The following is an 18,774-nucleotide window of genomic DNA, read 5'->3' as shown; positions in this document are numbered from 1 at the left end:
TACACAATATGAAAAATAATTAATGTTGTTAGAATAACAGATCGTGCGGATTTTTAGTCATTATATTAAAGTATATAAAATTATCGCACGTGTGTTGTCAAGGTATATTGAATAGAAATTCTGGCGTCGCTCGTCAAAAATTTTCTTCACACTTCTATATTCGAAGGTTAAGTGGTGAATCGAGTGAATAAACCTTACGCCCAGGGTCCAATCAATCTTCAAGGACTTACTTAAACATTGAAGTAGTTAAAAGCAGTTTATGTGAAAATTCACGACTTTAAATACGGAAAAGAGAAACTTCGCTTGAACTTTCAAGGTCAAATTTATGAAGTTTTAAGTAGGATTTGAAGTTACGTGTTTTTAAATTTAACACTGTACAAGAACTAAAATCAAGTGACATTGTTTCACGCATAAATTTCTAATCATCTTGAAACATTTTCGCAGTGTAAATCCTATTTTTAGTAGCAACGAGACTTATTTTCACTTAAATAGCCAAGTCTCCAAGAACTCGTAACCAGAGGCGGCTTAACCTATAGTGCAGGGTGTACAACACACACGGGCGCCGCTGGCTCAGGAGGCGACGAATAATGTATCCCAATAGTGGACATATAACCATACTATTGATAGTTATTCATAAAATGAATAAGTGTTGTTAAAATTATTATAGCTGTCTCTAGTAGCATGAGGCATTATAAACTCCGTGGTTCAGTAGGAGTGACGTTTCATTTTATTTCTCCAATGAACGTTAATGCTATGCCGTTACAACGATTATTAATTTTATGGATATAATGCTATTTAAAAATAGCATGAAATATTTAATAGTTGATAATATATTTTTTTTCTAAGTAAATATTGTAGTACTCAACACATATCTTTAATAAAGGTATTGAACAATGGAACAGAAATGCAGCTATCTTTTTAGAGTGTAAATCGTCGAAGTATCTTCCGTGGAATTGCAAAGATTATTCAAGATAAAGCCTTTTTTTCTACGCCACACACTGGAGTAAATCTGGCAGATAGATATTTTTAATTAAATTCACAAGAGTTCATGGATTTTTATCGTAATCTCTCTTTAAGGTAGCATTTTTAAAAATCCTTTGAAGGTAATTCGGGTGATATCCTTGGCTACACTACCAAAGCGTATATATAAATTCGTCTGAAAGATTCATTGAACCGCTGTCTGTGTGTACGTACTATACTCGTATATAAGCTTGCATGTTTCTATTCATGTAGTCATACTTTGAAATTTCTCACTATGGTCAGTCGGCTGGCTTCGAGAATTTACTATTTTTAGAGTTTTTAATGTTTCAGACGAAGGTTACGGGTAGTGGCGGCTCTAGCTCGTGTAGCGCCCGTGTGCAATGAAACCCTGGCGCCCCCTAGGCATGACTCCCTCTCCCCCGCCGTCGTATAAAGAAATTTTTTTTCATATTCCAACAAGCTTTTTTATAAGCAGGTATAACTTGCAATATGGTATCAGTTACGGCATTTCTTCTTATGACGGCAGAATAACACTCATTGCTCCGCGCTGTCTGGCCGTTTCTAAACTTGAAATAAGGTTTATTTCGAGTTGAAACAAGATGTTCGCAAAAGAAGACGCCTATAGAGTTCTCGCGTTTGATAACTGCCGCCACCGCGCTGGCTGGCCGCTTCTGTCATATCATTGTTGTACCATGATGGTCCAAGACGATGCCCCCTAAGACTGGGGCGCCCGTGTGCATTGCACACCCTGCACTATTGGTTAAGAAACCGCCCCTGCCTGCCTTCGTGTGAAAACAAACAAGCTACCTCTACTAGTGATCCGAATTTTAATACCTACATGACAAGTAAGAATAGAATCAATATTTAGCCACATCCGCACATGCAGTGGTATTCGTGCAACGAAATGCACCGCCCGCCAGCCCGCTGATAAATGCGTATACGGCAAACAATGCGAATCACACAACTGCCACCGCTAAATCACTCAACACGTGTTTCACCCCTCCACGGGGCATCTTCAGGAGTTATGTTACACCGATTAGTGCCAAACACAGAGTGACTCTTACTTAGGATGGACTTCCGCGAGATAACGTCTGATTCCATTAAATGTTTCTGAAGATGTTAATGCAGTTAGCCCTAAGGCTTTTACAGCTTCATCGGTACTGAGTTCACGGAGCGGAAGGGCCCGTGAACTAAATAACTGAATGCCCACTGCTGAACATAGGTAGGTACTTCCAATACTTCCTGTGACTTGACTCTCGTTGTCCACCTAGTGGGAAGCTTGCCCACGCTGCGTCTACCGGCTCGTGCTCATTGAACCTTTCGGCCCCAGCGGCTACGGACTCGTATACCAGCCCGAAGAATCATTTTGACCAATCAGACGTTTTGATGCGTCCAGGATATTGTTCCGCTGCAAGGCATATGCCTTCCTCAAAGGTCAACACGACTGGTCCTGCACTGCTCACATCCAGCGACTTCGCACTATTTTAACTATGTCATCGGTCTACCTAGTGAGGGGCATATCCACGCGGCGTCTACCGTCGTGGTCGCTCAAGAACATTTCAGCCACTTCGACGAGCAATTTTGAAGCTACGTCGGTGATGATTCTTCAGATCACATTTATGATTCAACCTCGCAGCGAAACTTTAAACTATAGCCTTCTCCGTTACTCTCTGAATAACCTAAGTCATTAATAGTAAAGATTTATTTAAAAAAAATATTATTTTAAATTAATTATTTCTATTTAATGGAATCAGGCGTTACCTTGCGGAAGTCCATCCTATGTAAGAAAAGGACCAATATTTAGCCACTGCCGCACATGCAGTGGTAGTCGTGCAATAAAATGCACCGCCCGCCAGCCCGCTGACAAATGCGTATGCGAGTCATTCAGACTCAGTGTTTGGCACTAATCGGTGTAACATAACTCCTGAAGATGCCCCGTGGAGGGGTGAAACACGTGTTGAATAGTTTGGCGGTGGCGGTTGTGTGATTCGCATTGTTTGCAGCATACGCATTTGTCAGCGGGCTGGCGGGCGGTGCATTTTATTGCACGACTACCACTGCATGTGCGGAAGTGGCTAAATATTGGTCCTTTTCTTACTTAGGATGAACTTCCGCGAGGTAACGCCTGATTTCATTAAATGTTTCTGAAGATGTTAATGCAGTTAGCCCTAAGGCTTTTACAGCTTCATCGGTACTGAGTTCACGGAGCGGAAGGGCCCGTGAACTAAATAACTGAATGCCCACTGCTGAACATAGGTAGGTATACTTAGATGTCCAAAAGGATCGGTTGAAAGCTCCGAAATTTGTTCTAGAGCTTTCTGTGAATTTCTCCATAAATTTTGAACACATTACTTAATATAACTTCACACAAAGTTATTTCAGGAAGCGCATTTAGAAAGAAAAAGAAAACATTATAATTCTCTTTCGTAATAAATCAATCTATAGTTGACACCAGTACAAAGGGGCGAACAGCGCCATCTGCCCTTTGTACAACTAAACATGTATAAAAGTTGACGGTTTTATGCGCAGGCGCTAGCTGACGCGATGTAAACCAGTTTTGTTATTACATTAAAAATGTTACTTTTTCATTTCTCTTTGATTATATCTACAATGTACAGGATGAATCTATATATGTTCGAAAGATTTACAGGGGTAAACATATAGCTAATTGTATATCTAAGAATCAATAATATCTGTAATAATAATATATCTGTAATTTAAATAATGAATCATTAATAAAAAAATAGTAACTATATTTTACTTATTTTTGTTGTTATATGGACTTGTTAACAAATAATTTATGAAGCCCAATAAATATTGTTCTGAAATGAGTAAATATTATTTATTTTATTACATAGACAGCAGGAGTAGATATATACAAAAAAACGTGCAAGTTAAAAAAAGTACATGTTTAATTCTGTTACATTTTACATATAATAGGTATAGCATTATATATGTAAAGAAGCAAAAAATATAAAATTGAAGGCATCTACAAAATAATATTGATAACTTGGGTTTTGTATGTATAATGTAATAATAAAATACCGGCGTTTTTACATAAATAACGGTTTTTAATACCGGACAAAAATCGCCCAGAGTTATATCTATTTGAATAATAGATTTAATACACAAAAATTTTAAATAAGATTATAGGTGGAATAAGCAAATAAGTTTATGTATAAATAATAGGATATAAAATACCAATAATAAAATATAAATCAGGAATAGATAAATAAGAACAGATAATTAATGTATAAATACTAACTGATAATAAGCAATAAAGACAAAAATACGGGAAAAAATGTACAAGCTAGCGTTGGTGGATCTAATAGAGAAAGGAAAATAAGACAATAGTATGCATAAGTAATTTACCTTATATATAATGTCGCTGCCACTAGGCGGGTGAGATTTCAAGGTTTGTCTCTTAAATAAATACATTTAAAAAACTTTTAATTTAAACGGTTTTTTGATACCCATATTGTGGTGGTTGTGAAAAAATATGTACCTAGTCCGCCATATTGGAACGGCGTCCATCTTGAATTTTAAATTTTGACACAATCATCGTGTTTTACTAGTGTAGCCCTTTCATTTGATACCCATATTGAGGGGGTTAAGGAAAAATATGTAATCCGCCATTTTGTATCGGCGGCCATCTTAGATTTATAATGTTATTGATTTTATTATATTGTATTGTCATCTAAATTAAATATGTGTACCAAATTTCAGATCAATCTGACAACGGGAAGGTGCTTAAATTTCAATTTCTAATTTTGACCCAAATAAATTCCGTAAGGGTCGAACTAAATGAAACCGTTTAAAAATGTCTGATTTATTGCAGAATGCAACTGCAACGGCCATGCTCGTCGATGCCGGTTCAACATGGAGTTGTACAAGCTGTCTGGAAGAGCTAGCGGAGGTGTTTGCCTCAAATGCAGGCACTACACCGCCGGACGGCACTGCCATTACTGCCGCGAAGGTTACTACAGGGACCCTACGAAGCCGATCACCCATAAGAAAGCCTGCAAACGTAAGACCTCTTACACCAATACCTCGCTTTGCGTCGTTTCGTTTTGCGTTTTATTCGAAGTTGCGTCGCTGCTTAATTAGTACTAATTTTCACTGTGCGTCATTAGATTTTCGAGGTTGCGTTGTTTTGGGTTTGAGTCTAACTTTTTTTCCAAAAGATTTTTGTTTCTAACACTTTTGTTTCTAATAGTGCCATGCCATCAAAACTCTGGGATTACCTTTCTAACTAAAAATCAACGCAATTTTATTACAGTTTTATTTTCACTTTGTTTTGCTTATTTTAGAGTTAAGTTTCAATTACGTAGTGTGTTGTAATGTAGTGTGTTGTGCTTTTTTTGAAAGAGAATGATAAATTTATATACATTTTTACGTGTTGTTACAAAAAAGGTATATATTTTTCCAATTTATTTATATGCAGATTTATATTATTTTTGTTTTTTATATGTGTACTTTGTCAAATTTTCTTTATAAAAAGTAGTATTTTCGTAACCCTGGAACCTATCTTCGATAATTACATGGTTTGCTATTGAAAATCTTAATTCACTTTGCGGCGTTTCAATTTGCGTCGTGTTTTTTTTTTTTTGGAACGTAACCACGACGCAAAGTGGGGTATCGGTATATATATAATTATATAAATATAGCAGAGAAAGTTATTAGTGGTATTTTAAATGTCGGTAAATATGAAATTATTGAAATGGTTTTAGTGGTTACAACACACTTATAATACAACATAGTTTAGTTAAATCTTACATTTTAGTATTTAATATTAACAAAGAAGCAATACGCTAGATCTATACTCAAAGTTTCACCAAGAAAAGAAAAGAAAACAAGATCATCGAACTCGATGAATTGCACATCTGAAGTGGCTGAAATGTTCTTGAGCGACCACATCGGTAGACACGGCGTGGATATGCCCCTCACTAGGTAGACCGATGACATACTTAAAGTAGTTAAGAAAAGGACCAATATTTAGCCACTTCCGCAACTGGTAGTCGTGCAACAAACAAATGAGCGGAAATGGCTAAATATTGGTCCTTTACTTAGAATGGACTTCCGCAAGGTAACGCTTGATTCCATTAAATAGTTAAAGTAGTGCGAAGTCTGGATGCGCAGGACAAGGAGGAAGGCATATGCCTTGCAGTGGAACAATGTCCTGGAAGCATCAAAACGTCTGATCGGTCATAAAGACGAGTTATATGTGTACAAAATAACAGAATATTCAGGCTGGTATACAAGTTCATTGCTCCGTACAATCAGCCTTGTCGATGAAGATATCTGCCGTAATTGATACCTTAGTACTTGACAGGAACATGCTCCGTGATATGTGTATAGGGTGGTTGAAACACTCCTGGTGTTTGGCCCGATATCTTTGCCTATACGTTATGCATAATTTTTTTATTAAACTAATGTCGATTTAACATTGCCAGTCTTAATAATCAAATTGCCCATATATGGGACGATGTACATTGGAAAAACGCTGTTCTAAATTTAAATTAGTGAAGATCTAGTATTGTATACGAAACGAGAGGATATACAAAGTTTATGGCAAAATCTTTCACAACGCAGGCCGTTCGATTGTGGTATGATTTACCGCTGAATATAAGACGTGCTAACTCACTACCTATTTTCAAGAAAAAGGTTAAGAACCATTTACTAGACCTGTGGTTATCTATCTGTTAATTCATTTTTTTTTCTTCTTCTGTTTCTTTCTGAGGCAAGCGCGATCGAACCAATACTGATCGAAGTCAGTTAGATGTTTTTATTTGTTATTGTATTATATTTATAATATGTATTAAACCTTATTTATTACAAGTATATATGTTATTTACGTATGTATGTATGTTAAAGTATGTATGTCTATGTATGTTTATGTTAATTACCCATTATTAGTACTTTTACCTTTTCCATACTATGGTTGTCTGAAAGAGATTGCCTTGTGTGATAAGACCGCCCATTGTACTTTTTTGTATGTTATTGTAAAACTTATTAAATGTATCTTAACGTGTACAATAAAGAATATTAAACAAACAAACAAAGTTTGTCTTTATGTATTTCAGCTAATAAATGTTATTCATGTATCTATTCAATAATATGCCAAAAACGGTATAAAAAAGATACATGAAAAACGATTAAACTCCCAAAAGAATCTTTTTAGGGCTCGATTTGTTTAGTCAAATACTTTTCACATAACAATTTTATTGACATTCAAAACGTAATTCCGACGCGCGAGGTAAAAATAATTCGGGTAACCTTTTTTATGGACGCAGGCAACACCGGAGCACAGATAAAATAAATAAAAGTCAAGCCATAAAAAATGTTATACACCTGTACACTTCCAGTAAACAACGCGCAGTTGTGTTTAAATTAAAAAAAAAAACTCTAAATAAAACCTTTAATTATTATGGCGTTGGATATAGACATGTTTAAAGTAATATAAATAATTCAAAAGAATTCCTCGTTGAAATAAGCCAATCTTTGGACGCCCACGGCTGGACAATAAAGCCTTTCATATAGATTTCCAATGAGACCTGGAAGCCACCTGAATCCAATGTCATCTGACACAACGTATGACGTCTGCAGACGATGGTAGGATGCCAAGGTCCAGAAAGACAGAAACACAAGTTTTAAAGATATATAATTATTTATTTTTTAGAGCACGTGTTACAGTATCTGGCGATAAATATTGCACATAGATCTTTGGAAAGAGACAATCTGCTAGTTTCTGCTTCGCAGAGAACTATCTCTGTTCCACACTACATATGTGACGTTTTGATTTCCAAAAAAAATTATATTAATAATACTATTTATTTACGTTTTTGGAGATAAACAGTAACAAAAGGCAGTAAGAAAGTACAAACTTAGAAATATAAAATTAGTTACAATTGTTACCTTATTATTATCTCACTAAGAACATTTAATGATTTATAGTCAATCAATGATAAAACAAATAAAAACATTACTAAACAGGGATCAAAGATCCAGCGTATTCTGTATATCACACCACAATAATTACGAGTCACAGCAAGCCGTCACGTTCCAATGAGGTATAAATTGTATTGTGTGTACTCAATAATTGCATTTTCAATTTAGCTATTTTAAGTTTATTTAAAACTGAAGTTAACTAATTTTATGAAATCATCGATGTCTTCTTTGTTTTTTATGTCCATTCATTTATATATACATGTTACGTAGATAAATAGGGTATATTTTCTTTCCTGTTTTTATTACGACATTTTCCCTGTACTCAGAATAAATATAAAAACCTAAAATAGCATGTCCTTTCACCTTTTGTGTTCCCCCGAGGTTGGATCAATTCAACGTCAGCTGATTCCGTTCGGCCACGTAAAGCCGACCACCTCTCCCTCGGGTCTCGTTATGTTCCCGCCTCAAGATTTTTATGGGAAAACTATTTCGCACAACCCAAACGTAAGAAATGGACTGTGGAAATGTAACATCGTTTGTTTTTTTTTTCGGTTTTATTGCTACGGGCATAGTCTCCGAGGACCAAGTGCCGGCGAGTCGATTTGTTTTATAAGGTAAAAAGCGACTGGACATAATTGATTTGTCCCTTGTTATTTCGGTTTGAACCTTTCTATGAAACTTGTTTAGTTTTTTATTCCCTTACCTATTATCGGGTTCGACCTTTCTGAAATTTGACAATACGTTTTTCTTTTTTCAAATACAATTTGTATCAAAACGAATAGTTTCTTTTATTTGATACAAGATGGCGGTTGAGACGATAAATTTGATTAAAACCGATAGATGGCGCTAGAGGTCTTTATAACTATTTCCCTTAAGTATCATAGGTAGTTGTTTTTTGTTTTTACAGGGTGTCTGATGGCAGATTTATGTTTTCAAACTTAAATTAAAAATATAATATTAGACATATACTTTTAAAAAAAGTATCACATGTTAGAACAGAAATGCGGATTATATTTTGTAAAAATTATGTTATCCAAATGTTTTTCGTTATGTTGGACACAGTGTTCAAAACGGAATATATAGCATAGTGTTCTGCGCCGCACGCTGTAGTGAACTATTTGTTTTAATTAGAATTTAGAGCATAACCATCCTTCCATTTAGGAACCTAACTACCGCGCTTTAAGATGATTATCTATATTCTATATTTAAATATTTATATATATTTTCAAGTGCCTTCGTTTATAAATGCGGAGATTCGAAGAACTAAGGTCGCCGAAATATGTAGAATAATTGGTCGTCTGAAGTGTTAGGAGAACACAGACCACCGTTGGGACCGTGAGGCACTCGAGTGATGATCTCGCGACGGCATACTTACAGACATAGAAAGTCGCTGTAAGCTGGAAACGCAAGACAGATCATCACCTTTTTCAATTTTAACCTTCCATAAGAAACTTCTCTATTTAAACGGTGTTATTTAGTTCGACCCGTACGGAATTTATTTGTTTGGGTCAAAATTAGAAAATGAAATTTAAGCACCTTCCCGCTCAACATTTAATTTAGATGACAATACAATATAATAAAATCAATATCATTATAAATCTAAGATGGCCGCCGATATAAAATGGCGGATTACGTTTTTTTCCTTAACCCCCTCAATATGGGTATAAAAATGAAAGGGCTACACTAGTAAAACACGATGATTATGTCAAAATTTAAAATTCAAGATGGACGCCGTTCCAATATGGCGCACTAGGTAAAAATTTTTCCACAACCACCACAATATGGGTATCAAAAAACCGTTTAACTTAAAAGTTTTTTAAATGTATTTATTTACGACATTTGCTTAGCAATATCTATTGGCGCTAATTCATATATATATATATATATATATATATATATATATATATATATATATATATATAACGTTTATGTTCAGCATGCGACTGTCACCCGGTGGGGGCGAGCGGCAAGACCTGCAATCAGACCAGCGGACAGTGCCCCTGCAAGGACGGCGTGACTGGCACCACCTGTAACCGCTGCGCTAAGGGCTACCAGCAGTCACGGAGTCACATCGCACCCTGTATACGTGAGTTGACAACCCTATATGGTACCGTTTACTGGCACCAGGGGTGTCAAATATTTTCGAAATGTAAAATAAATACAGACTTAGAGATTAAATATAAAATACTAAATTTAGGCTTAACCAAAAGGCTTAAAATATTCCTGAATTAATGTATATATACATATGTATAATATTATATATATATTTACATATATGTATATTTTCCCTCATATTGATTCTTTTTCGTATTACACTATTTTACTTGATTTTAGATTATGATTATTAACAGCTTTAATTAAATATATACACATATAAACATGTATATATGTATGTATATATAGGTCGTTAATAACCATTTGATTTTTGTTAATTTGTGTTATATATATATGTATAAATATATAGCTAAAGTGTCAACAAAAAGTTTTTAAGCTTCTATATCTAATTCCAATCACCCTATATAAAATAATAACTGTGAAAGGTTTAATATGGTAAATCAAATTTGAAAAAGCTTTTTCTCAATAGACTGACTACATTACGGTATTTATTAGTACCGAAATCATTATTTTTGAATGGGATGTTCCATACATAATTATACAGTAAACAATCTATACATTCACCACTCTAAAAGTTTTACACATAACCAATCACCCTATATATCATTTCAGCCCATAAAAGCCAACTGCAAAGCCTGGGCCACCAAACATATTTATTAGGGATATACCATAATCGCCACGCTTGGAAGGGGGTTGGCGATCGAGTTTGATGTATACTAATATGTGTTCTAATCCATCCCAGGCATCCCACGCGTGGTGACGGCGGTGCAGGCGATGGAGGCGGTTGATGCTGAGCCGGGCCGCGGTAAGTAGTAAGTGGAACTCCATTGCACTCTCGCCTCATGACACCGCATGCCGGCGGGCGCTGGTTCTCAACCCCCTGACCTTCATATCCCTGTGTGCGTTGCTCTACATGTGTAAATACATAACTCCTACACACACATATTCACAAATAACGCACACATTTTAAACTTCATACAAAAATTTCCTCTCATACATTTTACAGTTTCATACATAAATATGTAAAACTAATGTCAGCAGTTGTATAGTTATAAATATGTAAAATAATATTGATAATTTTACATTCAAATCTAAATTAAACTAAATAGTGTTATCTAACCTTTTTTGTATTTTAGCCTTTCTATTCACGCCTCCCTATGTAACATGCATATTTTTATATCAAAGCGAAAAGGTTAAAATCGTGTCGAGTTCACTTTCAAATTACCACTTTAACTAACAAAATGCCCACCTGTGAGGTGCGGATACGACGTTGGGAAACACTGGTCTAGAACCTTCGATCGAAATATATCGAAAAATCTTTTGTATTCTCTGTAAATTTATAATATAGTTTTTTTTTTGGAATTCGTGATGGCCAGTTATAATTTATATCGATGATTACATTGACAATATAATTATAGTGATTTTCTAGTTAATATATTAAAAATAACGATTTGTATAGTCGAATATGATTTTAAACTCTTTTAGTTTCTTTAATTTTTCATATTAGCTGAATAATCTGAAAATTATTTCTCAGGTACACAAATTTAAAATACAGATACTGACATAAAAACCAATTACCTTTACATACCAAATTAAAAATACATTCAAATTATTTAAATGTGAACGAGCGCCCGCTACAGAAGTGATAATGCCATGACATTGATAATAATAAAATGATATTATAACAATAAATTAATATAATAATTGTATTCAAAAAATAAATTATACATATAAAACTATAAATAAATTATACAATAGCATTTTACGATAGGAAACAATCGAGGCAAATTACGGAAATAATAATAATTTATTTCATTGATTTAATCTAGGATGTAAAAAAATATAATTTACTTTGACATAAAAATACCTTTTTTTAATTATCAAGTTTCTCAATTATATATTTATATAATAGTAACATAAAAAAATGTATACAGATAATACAAAAAAAAGTATATGATATTTTTATTGTTGCTATATTTAATTATAAAGAGTTTATATATCTTATATTATTAATACATGGTTTTATATATTATCTGTATAAAAATACGAGATCTTGATTTTTTGAACTAAGCCATTGTCTTCATAATTAAAGTTTAAATCATTTTGTCGGAACCAGAGCTAGAGGCAACTGGAAGATTTTATTGATTCACGTCTTGCGTCCACGAAGATTGTTAATTCTTTAAACTTATTATGGTACAATGAGATTGATATGTTTTAAGGATTAGGATTAAATCCTAAACTAAAAATAAACCAGGCTTCTATCTGACTATTCTGATCTAAATCCATGTTTAACCCTTTGCGGCCCGCGGATGTTAATTCACGCCCAAGTGAATTTAATTTTTTTCTTTTTTTAATTAGATAATAATGCCTGTATTTCTCACTGGAATACAATTTCAGTTAATTATTCTTATATTAAAAATATTCTGGAATCGATTTCTATCAATAGTTTAATTTTTATTTGTCATTTTTTAACTTTCAAGTGGCCGCTAGTGTTGAAATAAAAATAGAAGCAATAAGGAATTTTCTTTCAGACAGTATAGTATTTTTAAATATACAGTGTTAATTTATATCCAGAAAAAAACAATTTATTAATTGTTCTAATATCCCAGCACTAACGAAGCCTTCGAAGGCTTTCTTACTAATTGTTTACGATCATAAGGTAATATCACTTCATTATATATTTATTTGCACTTTAATCAAAATTCAGACATGTTTCAAAATTCTAAAACTACTCAGAAGTTTTTATTTCAGGCTTGTTTAAAAATCCATCATACCATTTACACATTTAACTATATCGTTTTCTGTTTTATTACGTTTCATGTGAATCAGGTAAATTTTATTATTTCGTTATGCATGCTATTGTAGATTTAAATGTAACTTATTCATTGATTTTATCTTTAAATTCATCTACATGTGATTTAATTACAGAAGTTTCTTTATCGTTTTGAAATTTTTAATGTTTATCGTTTATTGAATGTTAATCATTATTTGTTTTATGGTATAATTCAATTACATTAGTATCTTTATTACAATTGGATTCAGTAGTTTTTTCATTCTATAGACAACCTCTGCAAGACATAGTATGTTCCTCAAAGATATCTGTATCCTTATATATGAATAATGGTAAGCAGAGGTCGCTGCTGTTCATCCTCTGGAAACTAATAAGCGATGGTAATGAATGCACAAAATATAAATTACATAACATTGTATCCTTGAATTCGAATAAATGTTATTCCTCTACCGCTTGGCTACCATTGCTCTGAGATTCAGTAAACCTTATAACTAAGAAAGGGACTAATATATAGTTACTTCCACTATGCAGCAGTAGTCGTGCAAAGAAGTGCACCGCCCGCTCGCTGATAAATGCTGACGAGCGGTGCATTTCATTGCACGACTACTGCTGCATAGCGGGAGTAGCTATTTATTAGTCCCTTTCTTAGGATGGACTTCCGCAAGGTAACGCCTGAATCTATTAGAAACCTTATTTATTATCAAACTGTTTTATCTCATCTATATATATATTTTCACTGTAAATGTTTTTCAATGTGAACTCTGTATTTCAATTCATATATATCTCGTTGATTTATATATATGTTGTGTCATATATGAACAGTTTCGAGATGTTTTTGTTGTTAGATTTAAGGCTTTTACAGCTTGGAGATAAGTTCACGAAACGGAAGGGTCCGTGAACTATACCAAACTGAGACGAAGGTTTCATGGTCGAGGCTGTATTGCTGTTCGTGTAGTGAGTGTGGAGTAAGGATTGGAGGGCAGCATGAACCTCTCGTCAATCTAAGGAAGAATTGTCGTGTCATTGTGGTGTCGTCTTTATTAATGTCGATTCTACCGCGCGACGTCCCTTTTATACGTTTAAGAACAGCTAGCGCCATCTATCGACATCGATCTAAACTACAGTGATTACAGAAGAATAATAAAAAAGCAGTCAGTTTGATTAAAATTTAAAATAATTTATGCTTTTATTAGAATCTGTAAAGCTTTTTTATTCGTATACGTATGTCATCATTCCCGATTCGATCTACTAGTGAAATCTGAGCACAGCTCTCTCTCCATTGCTCTTTAAGTGACTTTGAAATTTACTATATGTATAGTTTAGAAACATTACGCGGTAGTGTATTTTAACATCGTCGACCCCATCGAATAAACCCCGTATTATGCTATAGCAGTTTTTTTTCGTTTCTGTCAAATTCAACATCTACAGGTAGTAGACATGGTAACATTAAAACAATTCAATAAATTCATTAGTTTATTTTAAATTAAAAAAAAATAGAGTTCATGTTGAAAAATCTCATATCGATGTGTTGTTTAAAAATCGAATGATAAAACGTTTCTCTAAACAGCGGCGGAGCAGTGCGGCCGGTGTCGCGCCGGCGCCAGAACTCTAAATCTCAACAAGTACTGCAGCCGAGACTACGGTAATTACCCTTATTCCATTTTCAAATTACAAGCTATCTCTCAGCGTGAAATTAAGTCATTTTACTCTGGTCTGGTACATCTGAGTTGTGACGTTGACAGTTGAACATAGATCCACTCACAGATTTCTTCCAAGAGGTGTCTTCCAACTACCTGGTTGTCTTGTGGGCAGATATTCTACGCTGGTCTTATCGGTCTCTACTTCTCCACAACCATAAGATCCCAGCAGATGTCTATTCTAGAAGTTATATGGCATGCCCACTTATCACTTCTTATTGAGCCTACAAATGAAGTCCTTGGATCACCAGCTTTATATATAACCTAGCAAAATGAGATTCATTCTTCTCGGGCATTAGAGGAACGCTGAACTGGGTCACTTGAATACTCAACGGGTTACCCTTTCGAAGTGTTTTCGAACGATGCATGTAAGAAAGTGTTTTTGAGCGATGCCTGTTTGAACAGTAAAACAATGTATGTTAGGAAGGATCGCCAACGAAAACATGTCAACTGATAGCACTTCGCATACAATTGGCGAACCCATCGGTATATGTCCCCAGGCTTTACCTAGTATGCAAGTGGGCGCGCAATAGGAGCGAAGGAGAGAAACTACTGTCACTTACCGTCACATTCGCTGTAACGAATTCTAGTCAAGCAACTTTTGTAATAAACAATCATTAACAACCTGGATTCCGTGTATAGTTTATTTCTGTCCAAATTGAGGCACACCAAAGTGTTTTTGAACTATGCATGTTAGAAAGTGTTTTTAAATGATGCATGTGAGAAAGTGTATCTTAGTGGTACGTATGAGAAAGTTTCTGGGCGATGCATGTGTAAAAGTGTTTCTGAACTGTATATGAGAAGAAGTGTTTCTGAGCGATTCATGCGAGGAAGTGTTTCTGTGCGATGCAGGTGAAGAAGTGTTTTTGGGCGATGCATATGAGTAAGTGTTTCTGAGCGCAGTTTGTGGTCCGCAGTCATGATGGCGCGGGTGGTGGGCCGCGAGGCGGGCGCGGCGGGCGCGGCGGGCGCGGCGTGGGCGCGGCTGGCGCTGGCCGTGCAGGCCGTGTACAAGCGCGCGCCGCGCAGCCGCCTGCGCCGCGGCGCCGCCCACCTGTACGTGCGCGCCGCAGACCTGGCCTGCAAGTGCCCCAAGATCAAGATTAACAAGTGAGCAACCCCCATCTCTAATCCCGGTGTCTCTAACTAACTTTAAATGGCTTGCATTGCTGCCCAAATGGCCTCTCCTTGTGTCTTTAAATAGAGTTAATAATTACTGGCTAGCAATATAAACGGTAAGACAGCAATAGAACCGTCACCTACTCGCTGGACTATCGCAGAGTACAGCGTGAACTACCACCGTGCACGGTTCTATAAATCTTTCGAAACAGCAACAGATAGAAACACCAGCGGAGAATTACAAACTTTACTTGTTTTTATATATCGGTTTTTTTATCTAAAAAAAATCTTTCTTTATGTCTAATTTTCATTGTTTCTGTTTCCGTATAGGTCTTACTTAATCCTAGGAGTGGAAAAAGAGGGGGCGTCATCTGGTCTACCAGGTCTGGCAGTTGGCGAGAGAACCCTACTGCTGGAGTGGCGCGACGACTGGCACAGACGCATCCGCCGTCTTCAACGCCGCGCCATCAACTGCCACTAACTGGTCACAATCAACCATCACCAGCTGGTCAGCAATGGAGCTGGAAGAACAATGTTTTGTAAAAAAAAAACTCAAACAGGTCTAATTCGAAAGCATTTATCCGTCTATGATCCGTGCAAAATGTGAATTGATCCGTTGCTACTGCCATTGGTTTTATGCTAAAATAAAAATAGAATTTTTTCCCTTATATAAATTCAATTAAATGTGAAACTAGTCGTGTGTAAGAATAACTTTAGAATTTATTATATTAACTTTGAATGCCAATAAGTTTTACATAATATAACCTCTTTAACAAAAACATGACAGTTCACAAAAATGGCGGGAAATGATGACAGCTCTCTTTAATATCGATATAGATTAAATTAAAAAATACATTCATTTAACCTGTAACTAAATCGAACAATAGATAATTATCGATTTTTTTCTGAACGTTTTTCACGAATGAATGCCAAAAATTACTGAAATCGTGACGTAAGTAAATTTCCTTCCTAGGATTTTGTTAGCAGTTACGTACAGTCGTCAACATATATATGTAATATTAACATTTTTGTTAATGACTTTTAATAATGCATTCAAATAAAATGTTGACGAATGTACGTTGAGAAAATTATTTATTAACTATCAATATTTAACTAGAATAACTAAGTTTTGTTCCATTTGAAGCATTTTGTATAATTGTTAGATTATTATACATCGTGTAAAACTAAACGTTGAAGTGCAAGCCGGTTTTAAATCAAAATATTTGTCAAAAAGCTTCGAACACGATGACGTCGCAAAAAGTTTCAATTATCAATGCACAGATAATATAAAATAATTTATATGCAACACTTAATTCGTGTAGATCCGTAACAATTTTTTGCAGGCCGCTGTGTTCCAACTACCACAGATTTATAATGTAAACACGCACAAATTTACTGTACACATTATTATTTATCTTCACTTTTTTATTATAATTCTATTGTTTATTGTGGTATTTATTGCCAATGATTTGTATTAAAATGACAGTAAAAAGTAGACAAAAAATCTTTTCATACAATGCAATGGCCAAAAACATTGATGTCTTTATGTCAGGTGTATTTTCTATAACTAAATCATACTGCTGTATTAATAAGTAGAAAGTAAATAGTAGAAAGTATTAAAAAATCTAACATATTGTTTTACATAACACAGTATGGCGGCTTAAATATCTGCCTTGGTGCAAATGTTTGAATAATTCATTGTACCTTGATAAAAAAAATTAAATAAAATTATTTGAGATACTTAAAATGGCCATTGCGACAAAACCGCTTTTCAATTAACTTCCTTCGAGTATTATAATTTTTAATTTAAATATTTATGAAAATCAATTATTTCTTCATATTTTTAAATGCCTATAGCTACACCTTTAATAATAAATTTTATCTAAAATAAACATTTTAACTTAGTTATTCCCTTAGTTATTTTTATTTAGTTATTCCCAATTTTATGCTAGTAAACAATCTGTCAAAATTTGAGGTTATGACAATTGGCGGGAAACATTTTTTTTGACAAATATTTTGACATTTTTGCCATGTTTGTACATATAATAAAATAGGCCATATTTACGGAATCTCAACATCTTGAGCAATAGTCACAATGGTTTAACATACCTCATTTGTTAAGGAAAAAAAAACGTATACCGTAGAAGTTACAGATTTATTTATACATTAGCTGGTAAACTCTTGTACTTTTAAGTTGAAATTTAGATATATTGGATCCATACAACATCGAAAGTTTTCTTGCCAAAGCCCCTTCGTTGCCTATTCGGTCTGTACAGAAAATCGACATTTATAGACTATATTCCCGAATATAGAAAAAGTTTACACTGCGCTTGAATTTTTGAACTAGATGTCATTGCCCAAATGGAGGTGTGTACAGTATTATTAGCTTTACTAAGTTCAAAATGTATTAATTAGTATTTAGTCGTTATAAATGTGTATAAATTGTAACTGTAATTATTTTCTTTTGACATATCTTGCCACAGATATTTTTAGCACTGTGTTTTCTTTAGAAATTTTACTTCACACTTTCGTTTCTTGTATAAACAACATGATTGCTACCCTAGCACGTACACTATAGAATAAATTCTTAAAGTTCCCATGTGAAATGCCTTATTCAAATTCATTGTGTGTTTTTACAATGACTCAATTTACGACCATAAACATAATACTATGTTACGAAAGTTCGAACCAACTCAAGTAGGCGTTCACAATAGCGAGACCAAAATGTTTATGTACAATCTCACGGCTTTCAATGGCACAAATCACCTTAAAGTGCCTTGGAACAATCCAAGATAATCTATCTGCCTATTGGCAATAGCTGATGGGCCATCGGTCAAACAAAATTGTTTCGAGCACTCATAATGTATTATTACTAACATAATACCTATTTATGAGTGATCAATGCATTGAATTTACAATTATTTATTTTTCTAAGCATCTCATTTTGCAAAATTCTTCTCTCTAATCTTTATTTTTATTCATTTGACATCAGTTATGAATTAAAAAATGGAATATTTGAATATAAAATATTACTTTTCAAAACTAAACAATTACTAAATAGTTTAATAGTAGGAAGAAGTATTACTTTATATTTTCATTACATTTTTAAATCCACAATTGTCA

At 34.4% G+C, this 18,774-nt stretch overlaps 1 protein-coding gene across 1 annotated transcript in view; it reads left to right on the top strand.

The window, feature by feature from the left end:
- Positions 1 to 17,197, top strand: part of LOC137919116 (netrin-3-like) — a 213,831-nt gene extending 196,634 nt beyond the window's left edge. Inside the window, exons 2-7 of the mRNA XM_068762076.1 lie at positions 4,820 to 5,008; positions 9,866 to 10,015; positions 10,787 to 10,849; positions 14,403 to 14,477; positions 15,450 to 15,642; positions 15,982 to 17,197. Of these exons, the coding sequence (XP_068618177.1) occupies positions 4,820 to 5,008; positions 9,866 to 10,015; positions 10,787 to 10,849; positions 14,403 to 14,477; positions 15,450 to 15,642; positions 15,982 to 16,132 (821 nt within the window). The 3' untranslated portion in view covers positions 16,133 to 17,197. The remainder of the gene's footprint in view (positions 1 to 4,819; positions 5,009 to 9,865; positions 10,016 to 10,786; positions 10,850 to 14,402; positions 14,478 to 15,449; positions 15,643 to 15,981) is intronic.
- The last annotated feature ends 1,577 nt before the right edge of the window (positions 17,198 to 18,774 follow it).

This window comes from Battus philenor, unplaced genomic scaffold (assembly GCF_028537555.1).
Source record: "Battus philenor isolate CCGP_79_NKW_IND1 unplaced genomic scaffold, ilBatPhil1.0.hap1 SCAF_16, whole genome shotgun sequence".
Taxonomy (NCBI): Eukaryota; Metazoa; Arthropoda; class Insecta; order Lepidoptera; family Papilionidae; genus Battus; species Battus philenor.
This window is presented reverse-complemented; position numbering and strand designations above follow the sequence as displayed.